General features: G+C 35.0%; 4 protein-coding genes across 5 annotated transcripts; 2 read left to right on the top strand and 2 right to left on the bottom strand.

Moving 5' to 3' along the window:
* The first annotated feature begins 682 nt into the window (after positions 1 to 682).
* LOC114194684 (adenylosuccinate lyase-like) lies at positions 683 to 5,485 on the top strand. Its single transcript, XM_028085048.1, has 9 exons — positions 683 to 1,115; positions 1,268 to 1,483; positions 1,571 to 1,753; positions 1,961 to 2,182; positions 2,522 to 2,638; positions 2,735 to 2,878; positions 3,538 to 3,639; positions 3,926 to 3,994; positions 5,113 to 5,485. Exons 1-9 carry the CDS (start codon positions 786 to 788, stop codon positions 5,341 to 5,343), a joined length of 1,614 nt encoding a protein of 537 aa, XP_027940849.1. The 5' UTR covers positions 683 to 785; the 3' UTR covers positions 5,344 to 5,485.
* A 1,091-nt stretch (positions 5,486 to 6,576) lies between these two features.
* On the top strand, positions 6,577 to 9,362 carry LOC114193121 (uncharacterized protein At2g39920-like). Of its 2 annotated transcripts, XM_028082821.1 has the most exons (6): positions 6,577 to 6,875; positions 7,053 to 7,242; positions 7,328 to 7,484; positions 7,559 to 8,006; positions 8,426 to 8,611; positions 9,006 to 9,362. In XM_028082821.1, exons 3-6 carry the CDS (start codon positions 7,421 to 7,423, stop codon positions 9,196 to 9,198), a joined length of 891 nt encoding a protein of 296 aa, XP_027938622.1. In that variant the 5' UTR covers positions 6,577 to 6,875; positions 7,053 to 7,242; positions 7,328 to 7,420; the 3' UTR covers positions 9,199 to 9,362. The 2 variants fall into 2 exon arrangements, with proteins under 2 accessions (XP_027938622.1, XP_027938623.1); XM_028082822.1 differs by lacking the exon at positions 7,053 to 7,242.
* Positions 9,363 to 10,804: 1,442 nt separating this feature from the next.
* LOC114195130 (probable glucan endo-1,3-beta-glucosidase A6) lies at positions 10,805 to 12,069 on the bottom strand. Its single transcript, XM_028085521.1, has one exon. The coding sequence runs from the start codon at positions 12,067 to 12,069 to the stop codon at positions 10,957 to 10,959; it is 1,113 nt and encodes a 370-aa protein (XP_027941322.1). The 3' UTR covers positions 10,805 to 10,956.
* Positions 12,070 to 13,995: 1,926 nt separating this feature from the next.
* Positions 13,996 to 17,550, bottom strand: LOC114195216 (probable sugar phosphate/phosphate translocator At3g11320). Its single transcript, XM_028085609.1, has 4 exons — positions 17,110 to 17,550; positions 15,847 to 15,950; positions 15,516 to 15,744; positions 13,996 to 14,682 (listed from the first exon to the last, which is right to left on the bottom strand). Exons 1-4 carry the CDS (start codon positions 17,548 to 17,550, stop codon positions 14,536 to 14,538), a joined length of 921 nt encoding a protein of 306 aa, XP_027941410.1. The 3' UTR covers positions 13,996 to 14,535.
* Positions 17,551 to 17,806: the final 256 nt, after the last annotated feature.

Raw genomic sequence — 17,806 nt, 5'->3', positions numbered from 1 at the left:
ATAAAATTGTATGTTAGGATAATTATTCGTACTCTTGTTTTAGCGAATAGCCAGGCTATGATGATTTTGGGCCTTATCTGTAAGTCCACTTCAGACCTATAATTTAGCCTTCCAGATTATTTTTTTTCTAATCTTTCAAGATTTCAAAGGTCGCTCAGTATTTCTTTATTTATTAAGACTGATTAGGAATAAATGTATAGAATAATAAAGCTAAGAATTTGCATATGAGTTGTACAAGTATATACTTATTTTATATAATTAAAATTTACAATAAACTCATAGTTTTAAATATAAAATTGTTGTGTAGGTTATGCTAGTATTTTAATTTGTACAATTTCCACGACAAATATTTAACATATAAAACATATACCTTTTAAATATATAATTTATATTGATAAATAAATGATTTCAAAACATGAGATAAATAGTTTATATTAAATTTATTTTTAATTGTTATTTTGTAAAAGCATTGAAGTTAAATTTAAAAACGATAAGTTGAAAATAAAAGGTTAATTAAGTTTTTTTTTTTGCACATCATTAAAGAAAATATTTCTAAAATCATTCTCATCCAAAAGTAATTCTTAGAAACAAGACTATTATTTAAGGATTAAAAACTTACTTAAGGGTAGAAAAACATATTCAAAGTATATTTTAACAGCATTAGTGAATAATTTAATTTGTTAATTGCTGTGTAGTGTTTGTGTGTGTTTTCCTAAGAAGACGAAGAAGAGAGTCTGAGTGTGACTGCGTGAGGGGTTTTCGCGTTTCTTCCTCCAAAGCCTTTCATGGAGTTCGCGGCACTCTCTAGCGCTGCCCAACTTGGGAGCTTCAACCCTCTTAGAACCAAACTTCAAAGTTCAGCACAACACAACCCTCTTCAATTTTCCTATGCTTCTTTCCCTTCTTCCTTTCCCAGAGTTTGCTCCTGCAAAGCCATCCTCAGCACCCACACACCCACCTCCACCCACAAAATGTTTGGACTCCAATCAGATGATTTTGAACTCTCTGCTTTGACGGCGTTGTCCCCATTGGATGGTCGTTATTGGGGCAAAGTCAAGGAACTGTCTCCTTATTTGAGTGAATCTGCCTTAATCTACTTTCGGGTTCTTGTTGAGGTATTCTCTTGTGATTCCCCTCTTTCTTGAGACCCTTTTGATTAAAGAACTCTTTTTTTTTGTTTTTTGTTTTGAACTTTTTATTCAGGGTGTTATTGTTTTCTAACGTTGGATATGTTGATTCAAACTTTTGTTTTATTGTTTCCTGTTAGATAAAATGGTTGCTGCAGCTGTCTGTGATTCCTGAAATTGTTGAGGTTCCCAGTTTCAGTGAGAGTGCCAAGACTTTCCTACAAAGCCTGATTGATGACTTTAGTATTGATGATGCCTTGGAGGTTAAAAACATTGAGAGGGTCACAAATCATGATGTCAAAGCGGTGGAGTACTTCTTGAAACAGAAATGTCAATCCAATGCTGAAGTGGCTAAGGTTGAGGTTCACTTCGTGTGTTTCTTTTGCTAGGCTATGCTCTGCTTTAGTTCTGATGGATTATGTTATTCTAAAACCCTTTTGCAGGTGCTTGAGTTTTTCCACTTTGCTTGCACATCTGAGGATATAAATAATCTTGCCCATGCCTTGATGCTGAAGGAATCAATCAATTCTGTAATGTTTCCTGTCATGGATAAAATAATCAAAGCTTTGTGTGACATGGCTAAAGATAATGCACATGTTCCAATGCTTTCTAGGACTCATGGGCAGGTATGTTCATTTGTGCATTTGGGCTATTTCAAATAATAATGTTAGTTTTTTGTTAGCAGAAGAATTCAACCTACGACCTATTCCTCTCACCCTCCCTTCTATTTTGCAATTCATTAGTGTTTATAGTTCTTTCACTCTATCAGTTATTAGTTCTTCATTGTTAAGCAGTCATGATTGAACTTTGCAATTTTTTTGCCTACTCACCAGCCAGCTTCACCAACTACTTTGGGCAAGGAACTGGCTATCTTTGCTGTAAGATTAAGCAGAGAAAGGAAGGATCTATCTCAGATTGAGATATTGGGGAAATTTGCTGGTGCAGTTGGAAATTACAACGCACATGTTGTTGCATATCCCAATGTTAACTGGCCTCAGGTTGCCGAACAGTTTGTACATTCTCTTGGATTAAGTTTTAATCCTTACGTTGCTCAGGTATGTTTTTAACTTATTTTAAATTTTTTACCTGTTGAAGTTTGCCACATTTATGCAATTTATTTAAAAGTAAATAAAAAACTCTTGTGGCTGTCAGCAGCCATATAAAATTTGTAGACGTCTGTTATCGTTATTGGTATGTCTCCGTTTACATTGTTTTGAAAAAATTTGTGGATTGTTAATGGCTCTCGATTTTGTTTTGCTTAGCTCTATTGTTATAACAATATCGTGAGTACTCATAATCAAAGTTGAGTTGAAGTATTATTTAACGATCATCTGATCCCTTGAAATGATAACTTAATGTATAGTGCTGATAATATTACTCTACTTTGTTAACAGATTGAAACCCATGACTACATGGCAAAGCTTTTTCAGTCGCTCATTCGGTTCAATAATATATTAATTGACTTTGATAGAGATGTATGGGGCTATATATCTTTGAGCTACTTTAAGCAGGTGAGTTTTCTCATGTAGTAGCTATAACTAGGGTAGTGTTATAGTTCAGAGCAAAAATGATGTTTTTTTTTCCATTTTTGAATTTTCTTTATGCAGATTACTAAGGCTGGGGAAATTGGGTCATCAACTATGCCTCACAAAGTTAATCCTATTGATTTTGAGAACAGTGAAGGTAATCTAGGTGTAGCTAATGGAGTTCTGTCTCATCTGAGCATGAAGTTGCCGATTTCACGTTGGCAGGCAAGATCTTCCGTAGTTTTTTTTTTTTTTTTTTTCTGGAATTGTTATTATTCTAAACTATGATGTCAAGAGGATTTTACTAATATATCTTCTGGAATTTTTTTGTTACAATTTTCTGTACCCATCACACACAGCTGAGATATTGTAATGTATAGTGCAATTTGGCTATCTACTCTAAAAGGAATTTCATCTATACTAAAGGATGATTTAAAATATTCTTTTCTTTTTCTTTTCAGTTTCTTTCGCCAATTTTTAAGAAATATGTTCAAAAGTTATATAAGCTTTAATTGTTAAATGAAAATGAATTGAAGGAGAACTGTTGAACTTATCTTCCCCTACTTTATTAATCAGTCTCATTCAGTGCAAGAATTCTATTCAACTGTTTCATTGCTCTGTTTCCATTATTTCAAAATAGAGGCTTCAGGAACTGACATGACATAATTCTGTTTTATGAGACTTGTTAAGTTGCTTTATCTATTGAACATTACAATTTTGTATATTTCGAAGTTACTTTTCATTGTCTCAAAATCTTACTATTCAGAAACCTTGTTTTAATCTGTTGATCTTTGAGCATAATTTAGTGACAATTACAGTCTAATTGTGATAGCTCTTGGAAATAATTGTTATTTGCTATAGTCATTTTTTTTCTTTTTCTGCAGAGGGACTTGACTGATTCAACTGTCATAAGGAACATCCCTATAGGTATCGGTCATTCTCTTCTTGCCTACAAAAGCACACTTCAAGGAATGGGGAAGCTTCAGGTATTTAGCACAACATAGGATTTACGTTGCTTTTCTCCTACTATTGCATAATTATCATTTTTCTAATGGAAATACAACATTATTAGATGATGTGTTTTAGTTATCTCAACTGTTAGTTTCACCTATAGTATGTTGTTATCTATAAGAAGGATGAACATGTAAAGTTCCTGTCACTGACTCTTTTCATAACTATGTAGCAAGTTTCTCAGATGTTCTATTAAATCTAGAGAAAAGATAGTAGGTTTTGGTATTTTCATTGAGGTTTATTGTAACATTTTAATTCTAGGTTAATGAAGCTCGCTTGAGGGAAGACTTGAACCAGTGCTGGGAGGTGCTTGCTGAACCAATACAGACTGTAAGTATATGCTTCTGGCTTTATATTACTATTTAGTTTAATCTTTTTTATTTTATATTGAATTCTATTCATTATTTACTTGATACAGTTTAAGTAGAACAAAAGAAGTAAATTATTCTTTTAACTTCATTCTCTGAAGATAATACAGTTTTCTAGTTAATGTGCTTTGGGAGAAGAAAGGCGTGCTCAATCTGTATCTAAGAATTAAATGTTGCCTAAACATGTCAAAGAAATATAATCCTTAAAATGTTTGTGCACAAAAAAAATTAAAGATATACTAAATCTTGTAGAAGATCAATGTGCCAGTTTTTGCTTTCAGTCTTAGATTTGCTGTTATCTGTTTGGAACTCTGAATAGAAAACAGAGAAAAGGAAAGAGAGAATGTATTTCTCGATTGATTGGAAAAGAACAGAACAAAAGAGAGAGAACCGTTCTCTGAAGGTTTTTCCTTCAAAAAGAGATGATACTCAATTTGCAGATGATAACAGATCTTAATGAATTCCCTTCCCTTCTGCCTATTTATTTATGGCATGGCACCACTACTCTAAATTTCTAACTATCCTAACTCTTCCCCACAGTCCTAAAAGTGCCATTCCCTAGATTTCAAGTTTGAAGAGGAGAGTAATAAAGGTATGATTTGATTACATCAAATAGGAAAATATCTTAACAAATATTTCTCACTATAAATTATTGATTCTTTTTTATTATTCAATAAATAAATAAAAGTACAATACACAATTACAAGCAATTATTTCCATATCCTCTCACTTGATACTTTGCTTCTACATCCACCTTTCTAGCTGTTGTTTGATATCTTCTATTCCTTCGGCCTTCCCTCATTTTAGAGGTCCACCCTCCACTCGACCCTTTCCTTATTTTTCACCCTATTCTACTGTACAAATATTTGTTGAATTTTCAGTAGTTTGTGCAGTCCGTGCTTCAATTTTGAAATACTGACTAGTAGGAATGATGCTGCAACCCGTGAGACTTGGTTTCTTGTTGATTTCATCTCCAGCCGCTGCAACATTGGTTTAATGAGTTGTTCCTCAATGAATGTTGCTTGTTGTCATTCCCTTAAAAATTTGTACTAATATAATCATTTTGCAAATTTTATTTAGGTTATGCGAAGATATGGTGTTCCCGAGCCTTATGAGAAGCTAAAAGAACTAACCAGAGGGAGAGCCGTTAACAAAGAGAGCATAAGAGACTTCATTGAAGGCTTAGATATTCCAGAAGAAGCAAAGACGAATCTGTTGAAGTTAACACCTGACACTTATGTTGGAGCAGCTGTTGAATTGGCCAGAACAGTAGAAAATGTGGTGAACATTGTGAATGGATCGAATATTTAGTAAACAAGTGATCGAAGCAGTTTTCTGATTTGTCAATTAGTTTATGAGACTCTTGGGAAGACAATTTTGCATCCTCGCCGTCCATTCACACCATGTGGTTATTATTAGTTGATATATGAAGTCTAAAATAAGATGTTCCATTTGAAAAAAGAGAGAAAGGACATGAACTTCCCTTTACAAAACCATTTTGGTATAGAATGATATCAAGGATTTTGTAACAATCGGAACTTGTACTGTAGGAGTTTGAAGTGCCAGACCTGAATAATAACAGGTCTGATGAAATACATAAAGACCTGAATATTAGCTTTTTGCCCCGTTTCCTGTTGTGGGTATATCACTCTATGGAGTCCATAATGGCCATTTTTTAAATCTCTAAAGTATTTTACTTGCATTTATATGTATATATATATAGTGTGTATATGAAAATTGTTAGGTTGACTTTGTAAAATTTAAATAGTCAACATTACTATTACTCATTAATTCAGATTCGTTGTGCTTAATTTGTTTTCTTAAATGATAAATCTTAAAAGCGTGTTATGTTAGAGATAAAGGAGAATATTAGTTGATAATTTTAACTGAGAAAGGTAAGCATTGTCTATCTGTCTTTCAGATTGCCTTCTGATTTGATTGCTCCAAGCTACGACGTCACTATTTTACATTATTTAGTTTATCTATTTATTATTAATTTTACTATTATTCTTGTTATTGTTTAATTATTAAGTGGGCCTTCGGAATCTGGAATCTTGCTAGCCACTACCAACTTTAACCCCACACCATTCTGACTCCTGTGCCAAGTGGGGCTGAGTCCCTCATTTTCAGAGGTGAATGCAACTATTCAACAATATATCGCACGTTCTCACAACCTCGTATAGTAAATTAATCCTCTGAATACTTTGTTTTGTGTTTAAAATTTGGTTAGCGTTTTAATACACTTCTCCTAATGTTAAATATCCCAATATTCTCCTCACTTTCTTTTACTATAGTTGTGTTGTGCTTAAATTGGTGAATACGTTTTCATTACGCTATTCGGTGGATAGAATAGAACAGAATAATGATTTCAGAAGGGTACACCCATGTTCTGGAAAATGACAGAGTATGAAAACAATTTGAAGTAGTGTTACAATTTGATTGGTAATTGACTGTGTTTGGTTATACACCTTAATTGTTTAAACGACCAAAAACAAACAAAGGATAAAGAAAAGAAGACTCATTATATTAGAGTGACTTCACTCCTCCTTAGTCCAAGTTATCTCTCTCCTCAAACATGGAAAGACATGTTTAATAAATGAATAAACTAAACATTACAATGTCCAAATAACCTTCCTGTGGAATTATTGATCTATCTATTGTTTCAGTCAATTGTTTCCTTCCATGATTCACTTTGCGTATCATAATGTCTTTCTTGGGTGCTACTTTCTCTCACTGTCTTCCCGAATCACCAATTTAACAATACACATTCAGATGACGAAATCTGAAAAGATTTGATTTTTGAAGTTAACTGGGATGCAACAAACTGAAACACCGTTCTTTGGGTCAGTTTCTACTCCCTCTTTCATCTTTGTTTTGAGCCGATTAGTGTTATTTGTTGCGTTCTGTGTGATCGGAAGCCAGGTTGGTTAGGAGCTTGTGGATACCCAGATCGTGTGCCCGCTGAATGTTTTATTTTATATTCTTTAATTTGAAAGGGTTGTTTTTATATTCTGTTATAGGATCAGGTGATTCAGTGGTGGGAAATTCTCATGGAAAAAGAAAGGGGAATTGTTGAACAGTTATTTGGGCTCATGAGTGATAGCTTCTTCCCCGTCTCCTCATCCCTTTCTATTAAAATGTTTCATTGTCAAAAAACTTGGGAAGGGATAGAAACAAAGCAAAAAGAAAAGATGTTCCCTGTATTTACTTGTAAGTTTTGGTTATGTCAAAAGTGGAGTGCTTAGCAATCATCTTTGTCACTGTTGTTGGACCTGATATCACTCAAAATTTTCAGGATGCCCCTTTGATTTCTAGTACTTGAAGCAAACAGTTGGTGGGTGCTGCTTTAACTGGATTTTAGAATTGATATTAGCGGCAGCTTGAAGTTATGTCTGCTTATGGCCATCAAATGGAGCAGATGTATTCTGCTCACACTCTCTCTGGTGGTTCTGGTATGTAATAGAAGCTTTGTCACTTCAACTTACTATTTGGATGATTATTTATCCTATTTCTTTCCCTGTTACAGAGTTGAGGAGGAGCAGTTTTGTGCTGGAATCAGGATTCTACATCACATCCATTGTTGCAACTATCCTTGTTTCTGCATTAGCCGCTGCAGGACTTTTATTAATTACTTTGTTGGTTTCACTGGCAATGATGCTGCAATCTTGTCAAAGTAGTCATGCTGGAATTACTGAGCTTCGGAATATAAATGACGAGTATAACTACTGCAAGGTTTATTCTCTGCATGCCAAGCTCAATAACTTGGAAGAACATAACTTTCCTAGCCTCTGCAAGGACCTTGCCATACGGTATATCAAGGGAGGTCAATATGCTAGAGACTTGGATTCAACCAAATCTGTAATGGAGGACTATTTCAACTCTGTTCAACCATCAGATGACGATCTTGATGTGGTGTTGATAGACATAGATGGAATCGTTTCCCCAAATCTTCATTCTTCTACTTTGCTGCAAAGGTAATCTTATCATCCACCTTATCCTCCCTGTGTATGAGGCCATAATTTCTCTGAAAGGAATCTTACATCTATTGGTTCAGTTTTGGGTATTTGTAAGAGAAATTCTTATTTCTTTGAAGAAATACTTTTGCTGGGAAATTCTTGAAGTGACATGTAATCTCAATCTTGATGAACTTTGTCTTTTATTGTGTTACTTAACTCACCTTTATGTTCCTCAATTGTTGATGGTATAAAAATTGAATCATGACCAGCTGGAATTATGGTGTTCAAAATTTTTATGCAAATTTTTTGTCACTCCAACTTGCATCTGTTATGCAACCCTTTCGTTATGTATTTTTAAGTTGTTCATCAGCTCTGCACATATTTTTAGCAGTAACCTGACATGGTTTTCTTTTGATGTGGTTTTCATGATACAACAGCAATGACAATTGTATCATAGAGGCAAAGAATTTAAAACGCATGTTTGTTTTAAGATTATACATGAAGCTTCAAGCTGGTGGATGGTCCATAATTTTGTTATCAAGAGAGCATGGAGAACACCAAAATGTCACCATCAATCATCTTCTCTCTGCTGGCTTTAGAGGCTGGTCTTCCTTGATGATGAGGTATTCTGATTTTATTTATTTTTTCCTTTTAGTTATCATGGATAATGATTAAAGGAGGATCTCAAATTCTGTTTCTTTGGAATCTAAACCTCACTTTGAAAGAATCTACCCTTCTCTTACTTTTATCTCATGTGAATTCCCAGATGGTTTCAGTGCTTAGTTAAGTTAGCACAGACATCTTACCACTCTTATCAACAATATGTGAATGTTCCAGTTTCTAATTTCTCCTTGATTAATTCTATAACCATGTTTAAAATTGTTGGTCTTATACTAGGTTTTATCTTAGAAACAAACAATCTCTTTCCCTCCAAAACAATAGCTGATTCCTCTTTAGCTATACCATACTTAAGAACTTCCATCTTAAGGAACCAATGTATGATCTATGTTTTTGCAGAGATGATGCAGATTCTTCCAAAGGGAATGAGTTTTTTTCTAGACAAAGGAATGTGATAGAAACGAAGGGATTCCGCATAAAAAGTGTCATCAGCACTGAAATGGATGCTTTGATTGTTGGTGATAGAGGAATAAGAGTTTTTTTGCTTCCGGATCCTATATTTGACAAGTTTGAACTGCAAAGAAGAACATAGAAGCTGGATTTTAGTTTCATATCCTACACTATACGACTATTGATTTGTTTTTTTACAAGGTTTAATTCTCTGCATCTCCCATTTGTTCATATTAAGGATATTGTAATCACATGTCATTTTCGGTCAAAGGATGATAGAGAGTGAAAATATAATTTTTCTGGAGATATGTGCTGTCAATTTTTTTTATTATATTACTACTGTTATTATTATTATTATTATTATTATTATTATTATTATTATATATATATATTTAAGAAGTAAGTATATATAAAAAACAAAATAATTCTTTAATTTTTTTGAAGTTCTTTTTCCTTAAAAAAAAAGATAAGAAGGAAAAGGAACCTCCTTTTTCTTTTGTTTGGTACCTCCGTATTTTTAGTTATAATTTTAAAAATGAAATCTAATTCTTCTCCGGAATAAAAACTGACAAGGGAGTTCTTAGATGATTCTCAAATAAAGTTCTCCTAAAAGTATCTATTCATAGGATAAATTCGTTCAAACGTGTTTATACATATTTAAACTTTAAAATAAAATATTAGATCCTATATTTCAATTTTTAATTTATTTTAATTTTAATATCTGATTTTAATTTAATTAAATTTTAATACTTATTGAATATATCATGTGTCAAATTATAAGTTTATCATGTGTGAAAATTGAACTCATATGTTTCCTTAAATTTCTTTTGATTTTAACAATTGTTGACATACGACATTTGCAAACGATTCATCAAACAAAATGTAAAAGAAAAAGTTAAATATAAATAATTAATTATTAATTAAATTTAAATATTAAATATATTTAATTATATTTTTAATCTCTACATTTTGAAATAAATTCTATTTTAATTCTTCGTATTCAGAAAAGTTTATTTTAAATGTATTAAATTAAATATATTGGAAATAGTCAAACAATGCATTGGATTTGTCCTATGTTCTCTTCTGGATATTCACATCTCAATCCTTATCCTTTCATTAAATATTTGTACAAACTTCATCACACTTTAATGTCAATTAGGTTTGCGTTTTTGTCATGCATCAATCTCTCAATATTTTCTACAAATCATTTGATTAGTATATTTTCACTTGAAATTATTTGTTGATTCTTAATTAGTTAACTCATCACTGTTTTCATTTGTAATATCAGATTTGAAAAACTAAATGGTCAGACTTGGGAATCCGTTTCAATAAACATAAATTTAAACTCAGTTTAGGAAGTTGTTAATCAATTTTATTTGAATAGAGTGATCCATTTTTTGTGAAAACACGTATATGGCCCAAAATATTAGACCGTAGCTAGATGGTAATTTTGGAAGATAAATTCTAAATAAAATTGGTATGTATTTTTAATTAATTTAAAAATCAATTAAAGTGTGAAAACTATATAAAAAATAAATAATAAATAATAAAACATATAATTATTTTAAACGTAAAATGAATATTTTTTACAATAAAAAGTTTACACGTAAAATTATATTTAAAACATTAATATTTTAATTATATGTATCGTATTTTTATATATTCTTATATTGTTAAAGGAAATTTATCGGGATATTATTTTTTAAAAGGGTGTAAAAAGTATTATTTTTGTATCACAATACTAAAGAGAAATCAGCGTTCATACAACAATCTCTATGATGACATACAAAAGAAGTAATCAACAAACACAAAACGCAAGAACAAATCTAATTATCCCCACGTCAGTCTCTGCATGAAGAAATTCTACAACAAAAACAGCACAACTGAACCGATAACAAAGTCACGTAATAACGAAAATCAAGAAAACGATGATCACCGCCACGCGAACAGGCGAAGAAGCAAGAGAGGAAGAGGAGAAATCCACGCGGTACTTGGCAGTTCCGTTGGCGTAGAGAACCCCCCAACTCCTCCCTGTTCCTTCGTCCTTATCGAACATCTCGTACACGAAAACCTCGCGCACACCGTCCTTCAGCAACGGCGTTCCCATGCCGGACTTCAGGTGTTTCACGAGGCCCTTCAGATAAATCCCGGCGTAGCCCAGGTTGGCGTCGAACTCGTTGCCGAGGTTGCTAAAGCTAGGCCAGCCGGTTTCCGTCACGACGAGGGGGATGGTCTCGTAGCCGGCGACAGCGAGGGCGGAGACAACGGCGTCGACCATGACGTCGAAGAGGTTGCGGTAGCGGACGCCGGTGGTGAAGTCGTCGCGGAAGTTGAAGGGGTATTCTTGGAAGAGCGCGATGCCGAGGGGGATCTCGGGGTTCAAACGGTAGAGGTTGTAAGGGTAGAGGTTGATCAAGAAGGAGGAATCTGTATCCTGCAAGAATTGGAGGAGAGGACCGAAGAGTGTGACCCCTGGGGGTTCTTGAAACTGTGCGTTTGAGGGCGGGAACGGGGATGACAGGGCGGTGACGAAGGAGAATGACGTGGACACCTTGATCTTGCGGATGCCGAGTACGCGGAGAGACACGTGGACGTTGGAGATTGCCGGGATGAGGTCGTTGAGGGATTCCGGGTGCACGTCGGGGAAGGCGTTGCCTACCGAGATGGTGGTGATTTTGACACGTGGATAGAATGGGACGACGTGGGTGTAGAGCCAGGACTCTGCTACGGAGCGGTTTTGGGCGATTTGCGAGACCATGTAGTTGGGAATGGTGAGGAAGAGCGTCGTGTTCGTGTAGAGGAGGCTCCGGGTGATGGACGGGTCCGCGTTTTCCAGCCGGAGCGATCTCGCCTTCAGCTGCCGGAGGCCACCGGAGATGCGCTCCACCTCCTGGGAGTGGTGGTTGGAGGAGCCGCTTGGGGCGGAGTAGGTGACGCCGATGCAGGGGTGGGGGAGGGCGTGAGGGAGGAGGCAGAGAAACCAGAGAGCCACGGAGAAGAAGAAGCGCAACATGGTTGTTGCGGAGAAACAATGGAACAGAAAATTAGTTAGAGAGGGTTTCAAGTTTTAAAATGTGGCGGGATCTATAGTTTTTCCTCTTTCTTTCTTCTCCTGTTGCTACCTGCATACATTTACACTCACCATAGTTTAATTTGCTTTTCCGGAATTTGATTACATCAAGATTAAATAAATAACCCAGTTCTTCACAATTCATTGAAATTGGTTTTAGTATCTCAATCTTTTTGTACAGATTTTTCTTTCTTTTTTCAGGTGCAGTACCTCAAGTAATATAACACCATATATAATCTTAGAAGCTTCTAGATGTTTTGGTATTTTCTATTTTTGTTAGTCCTCTAAATGACTAAATGTGACTAGTGAGACTTTGTATTTTTGTCAAGCTATTTTTTAAGAGTGTTTCAACGTATTTAAAATTTCTTGAAATAATGAAATTTCCTGTATATCGATATTTCATTTAGCAAATAGTTTATTCTTTTCGTTTAGTAGTTAAAAACAGATTCATTGCAAAAAAAGTGTAGGACTATTTATTTAGTTCACTTTTCCTTGTCTTTTCGTCAACTACTGAAATTACTTGTTCAATCTCTTAAAAATTGCAGGAATCTAGAAGAATGAATTGTTGCATAAGATATTATAACAAACAACTTTGTACAATCTGAGTGCATGTTGAAGTTTCTCTGCAACTAAACTGTCCAAAAAGATATTTATCTTTCACTTTGTCAACTGGGTTGTTTCAATTGATGTAGAAGCTGAAGTTGTTATAAATTAAAGGTCTTAAAATCTACATTACATTTGAAAGTGGTGGGGGTATGTTTGGTGAACATCTAAGAGACGAAAGATATGTCTTTTATTAGCACTTAACGAAAAGACCAAGACTTGTAACAAAAACGGTCGATGTTCAGTTGTGTGGTTGGTTTAGTTTCATGTTTTCGGAACATTTTTCTTCATTCTCAAAATTTTGTTTTCTATTTCAATGATTCCTGCTTTTCTTTGAAGTTGGCAATGGCTGAAACGTATAAAAATTTCAACAAGAAGGGATAAGTATATGGAAAATAAGGTTATTCGATTGCTATTATGACATTACACTTCCAACGATTATGTTGAATATATTTTGGATTAGTTTTCGATTTTAACTTCTAAGTTCTTACTTCTGGCCCCATTATTCATGATGATCTTCATGTTTAAGTTCAACAATTATTCCTCCGTGGAAGATGTTCTTTACGGTAAGCCTCACTATGAACAACTCTTCAATGAGACAGACTCTTTGAAGAAGAACTTCCAGTCTCATATGTTCGTGATTTTTGAATTGGTGCCTCATTAAATGGTGATAATTTCAATTTGAACAGCTATCAAGCAAGCTGACAAAACAACTCTAAACTGGTAACTACCTTGAATTTTCCTTTTTGAAACTTCGTTTGGAATGAGCAATTTATAATATGGGTCTACGGAATTGGGTGTTTCTGCTTACTGTTGATGATACCTGTTGGTTATTCTAGACGAGGGTCCCCCAGTAAAGTTGCTAGCATGTTTTCTGGGACCCAAGAAAGGTGTTCGAGAAGATAGTATTCAGAAATCTCATTAACACCTTAGTTGCATATTGGTTATGAGTGACAAGTGTTCGTTGTTGAGGCCCTAAGCAAATGGATCTGTTTCAATATTTAATATCTTGAAAACTAGTTGTAATGTCGCGTGCTTTGTAAGTGACCAAAATATGTGGCATTCGCGTACGTTTCTAAAAATTGCGGGGTTTAGTAGAAAGCTCTTTGTCTCCTTTGGAGATAACAAGAAATGAACTTCAAAATGAAAATTCAAAATGAAGAAAGCTACACTTGCAAAATCAGGGCTACTAAGAAGGAACAAAAATAAAGTGATGACTGATCTATTCATGTGTATGATGCCGTTGGGTTATGGCCCTTGAAATTATTTTTATAAATAAAGTCAATCCAGATTCTGAATATACTTGTAAAATAAAAAGGATATATGGCTACATTCTAACACATAATGAACAAAAGTTGTATAATTTCCTAGTTTGAAAGACTATAGAATCCCCTCAACCCTCATTAAGAAAAAAACATTACACACTACACATTTTTTTGGGATAGGTAATACAGAACTGTTGCTATGAGAAAAACCACGAACTTTATCATCAATAAACAAATGTAAACAACAAATGAGCAGAGGATCCAATTCTACAACTCTTTCTTCAAAGAGATCGATCAGTCACTTATTGAAACTTTGTACTGTGGGCTATTTCTGCACAGCTGCTAATACGGTAACCGTTTAATGAGGCTTTCCATGTGGGGGTAAAAAAATTGTATATATAGTCTGAAACATCCGGATTCTGGTCACAATCATGCTAACAAATTTGCCTCACGGAATCTCGAGGTTGTCCCCACAGGGATGAAGACAAATATAGGGAATTCATTGCTGACTTCCCAAATCTCATGAATGACAGCATCTGTATCACTTGCTTCGCTTTTTGGCTTCACTATAAAGAACTACTCCAAGGACTGTGAATGAATAACCCATCATTCCAGTGACTGACACTGGGTTTCTAAATATCAGAATTGAAACTACTACTGCTACAGCACCTTTAGCATTCCCAAGTACCTGCAAGAGCCGAATCTCGGATTAGTTCTTAGAGCATGAACATAACATAAGTTTGTGCAAGTATCAAGTCCTGGACTGTTTATCCAGTTATCCTCACTTGAATCAAATTCCTTTGACCTTTCACGAATCCAAAAGAATACGGTGTTACACACCCGTTTACGAAAATGCCAACAAACAAATTTTTAAATCTGCATTTCCACGGAAAAACACCCCTAAACAACAACTCTTATAGTTCTTCATAAACTATATATCTATAATGAACTTAGCCAAGATATCTCTAATGAACTGAATCAATATCATCTGAAATGTCACTGAACAGTTAACTCGGATTAAATTTTACAGAGAAATTCAGTAAATAGTTTGGCATCATAAGAACTAGACCCCCGTGCCCTGAAAGATAGCAGTATTTGAAAATAGTGCCCCGGCACTAGTTTTAAAGATCCAATAGAAAATATTCATCACCAATCCTTGAACTACTTATGAAACGGAAACTGGAAAACTAAGTGCTTGGAAATTTTGAGGAACTCTACACTAGTTAACTAGACAGTCTAGAAACTTAGATGACCCTAGGTAAATGTGTTTCCAAATAATTTATTCTTAAAGAAATGAAAAACAATAATAATAAGGCGCCTAGAGAAATAACAACACGAAAATGAAGGCACTAAAGAACATATGGAAACGAATAAATTAAAACAAAAAAAAAAAACAAGAAATTAGATAAATAATAACATTTTGACGACAAACTTGTGTGTTACAGCAGATGCGTTCATTGAGTAAAATATCAAAGTTTGCAAAGAAAAGGACGTATGCCTTTATAAATAAGTGAGGCATACCTGCAGGGTAAGAGCACTGGTATGTTTGGTGACCAAGAAATTGGTCAGGTTGACAAGATAAGCAAGTGCTGAATTAAATAGCAGATACCAAATGATCTTCACATCATCTCTGGCAAGAGCCAATGTAATGCCAATCACATTTTCTTCCATTATTAGTGTAGCAGGGAGAAGGAAAACAACAGCAATTGGAGCCATGTAAAGAAGAAGGTTCATAGAATTCAGCTTCTCTCTGGTACACGAAAGAAACGTATCAGTATATATTTAATATAATATAATCTGGCCACTGAAGAAAACATAGTAATGAACTAAATAGCATGTTCATTATACATACCCTTCAGAAGAAAGTAAAATTCCTTGCAACACGGATTTTAAGGCTCGTGCAGCTGTAGCTGCAATACATACTATGAATCCAAATAAATGGAAGCTCGGTTCACCCTATAAGCGAAGAAAACAAAGAACAAGTACATCAGAAGCTATAGATTATTTTTGTTTTATACTCATCAATAAAAATACATAAGAGGGAGAAAAAAATATTTGCCAATGCTTAATCTGTCCCTCGCCGACAGTTGATTTTGATTCAACAGCAATTAAAACTTCTAAAGTCATGAAAAAAATTCCCAGTTTGTAAAAAGAATCAATCAGCAAGCTGGGGACAGCAAATAAGAATAATGAAAACCAAGAATGCTACACAACATGAACGAAACAAGTTTTTATTTATAACCGGAAATATCACATGTAAAGCAACGATACCTCTGCTTCTCAAACAAACCTAACCAAACATTTTCTTAAATAAAGTAACTACAGAAGAGATTCTGATGTACAATCCGAGCAATATAACAGTTTCATGAAAAGTACAAAATTCCCCAATGGAGCTGCATAACCCTACATCCTACCGAATTGAAAATAAAATATTTCTAAAAGTCACAATATTTTTCGATAGTGCCGACCAGTGCAACCAATCAAAAACTCTAACTTAACATAATAGAGTGACTAGCATGAATCAAAGAGCGTTAATACTGTAATCTAGTAACAAACTGTGATACATGATAGGTGTACTGACTTTTAGAAAAACTATCTTAAAAACCACAACAACTAACTATAATTTCTAATTAAGTGCCAGAATTGAAGATTACACACTATAAACCAAAAGAAGAATCATGCTCGATAAGACTTTATAATATCACCCACTCAAAAACCATCCTGTATAAGACTTTTGAAGTAATTAATATAAAATTTTAAAAACTTCACACACGGTAAGTTCTGGAATTGGACGAAGGGCATGACTAAACAAGATTTTTGTTCTTTATTTTAATAATGATTCCAATAATAGTACTCTCCTATGTTAAAGTCGTGGAGGTCTTGTCTGCAAGTGTCGGTGCTATAATTGCCTAACATTTATAAATAGATGTTCGTAAAACCGCGTTCAGAAAGAAATAATATTTTTTGTTAATTTCTGACAGACTAAAAGCAAAGCGATAATTAAGATAATTTTTCTATAAAATTAAAAAAAGCGCGAGAGGAGTAGGAAGAAAAATAAAATAAATAAATAAAATAAAATACGAAATAAGTTAGATTGGGAATTGCGACGCGTTACCCCGCTGGCAATGACGACGCCGGCGACAACGGGGACGAGGGTGAGGTAGGTGAGCCAGGCCTCTCTCTTGAAGGTGATGAGATAGGCGAAGACGGCGGTGAAGAAGGGGGTGGTGGCGCCGATGGCCTGGTTGAAGGAGACGGGGAGGTAGCGGAGGGAGACGTTGCCGAAGACGACGGAGACGCAGAAGACGAGGCTGAGAGCGGCGATCTTGAGGAACTGGAGGCGGGATCGTATGGTCTGCATGGGAACGAGCTTTAGCCAGGCGATGGCGATGTAACTGAAGAGGGAGCAAGCGGTCATGTGGCACATGGTGAGGAATATAGGGTACTTGAAGCCATAGTTACTGAGAAGATACTTGTTGAGGAGCAAAACCCCAATGTTGGTGGCGTACCAGGCGGAGACCAGAGCTATGGTGAAGAAACGGCTCCCACCCTTCATTCTGTGACGGAGAGAGCGTGGATCTGAGAACCTTCCGCCTAAAATTCCCTTCCATCAATCTCACAACCCACTCCTTCCTCCATCGCCACCACCGTTTCACTGATTTGATTTGATTTGATTTGATTTGATTGATTGATTCCAATGTTCCAATCGAGAGTGAGGGACTGTTTGTTTGTGCTCAAAACCCAGGAACTGATTTTATGAATGGATGCCAAAGGCAAAGCGCGTAAACAAACAGGTCCTTACTGCGTTCCTC

Source organism: Vigna unguiculata, chromosome 8 (assembly GCF_004118075.2).
Source record: "Vigna unguiculata cultivar IT97K-499-35 chromosome 8, ASM411807v1, whole genome shotgun sequence".
NCBI lineage: Eukaryota > Viridiplantae > Streptophyta > Magnoliopsida > Fabales > Fabaceae > Vigna > Vigna unguiculata.
The sequence above is the reverse complement of the archived record's forward strand: the minus strand, read 5'-3'. Positions and strand labels throughout refer to the sequence as shown.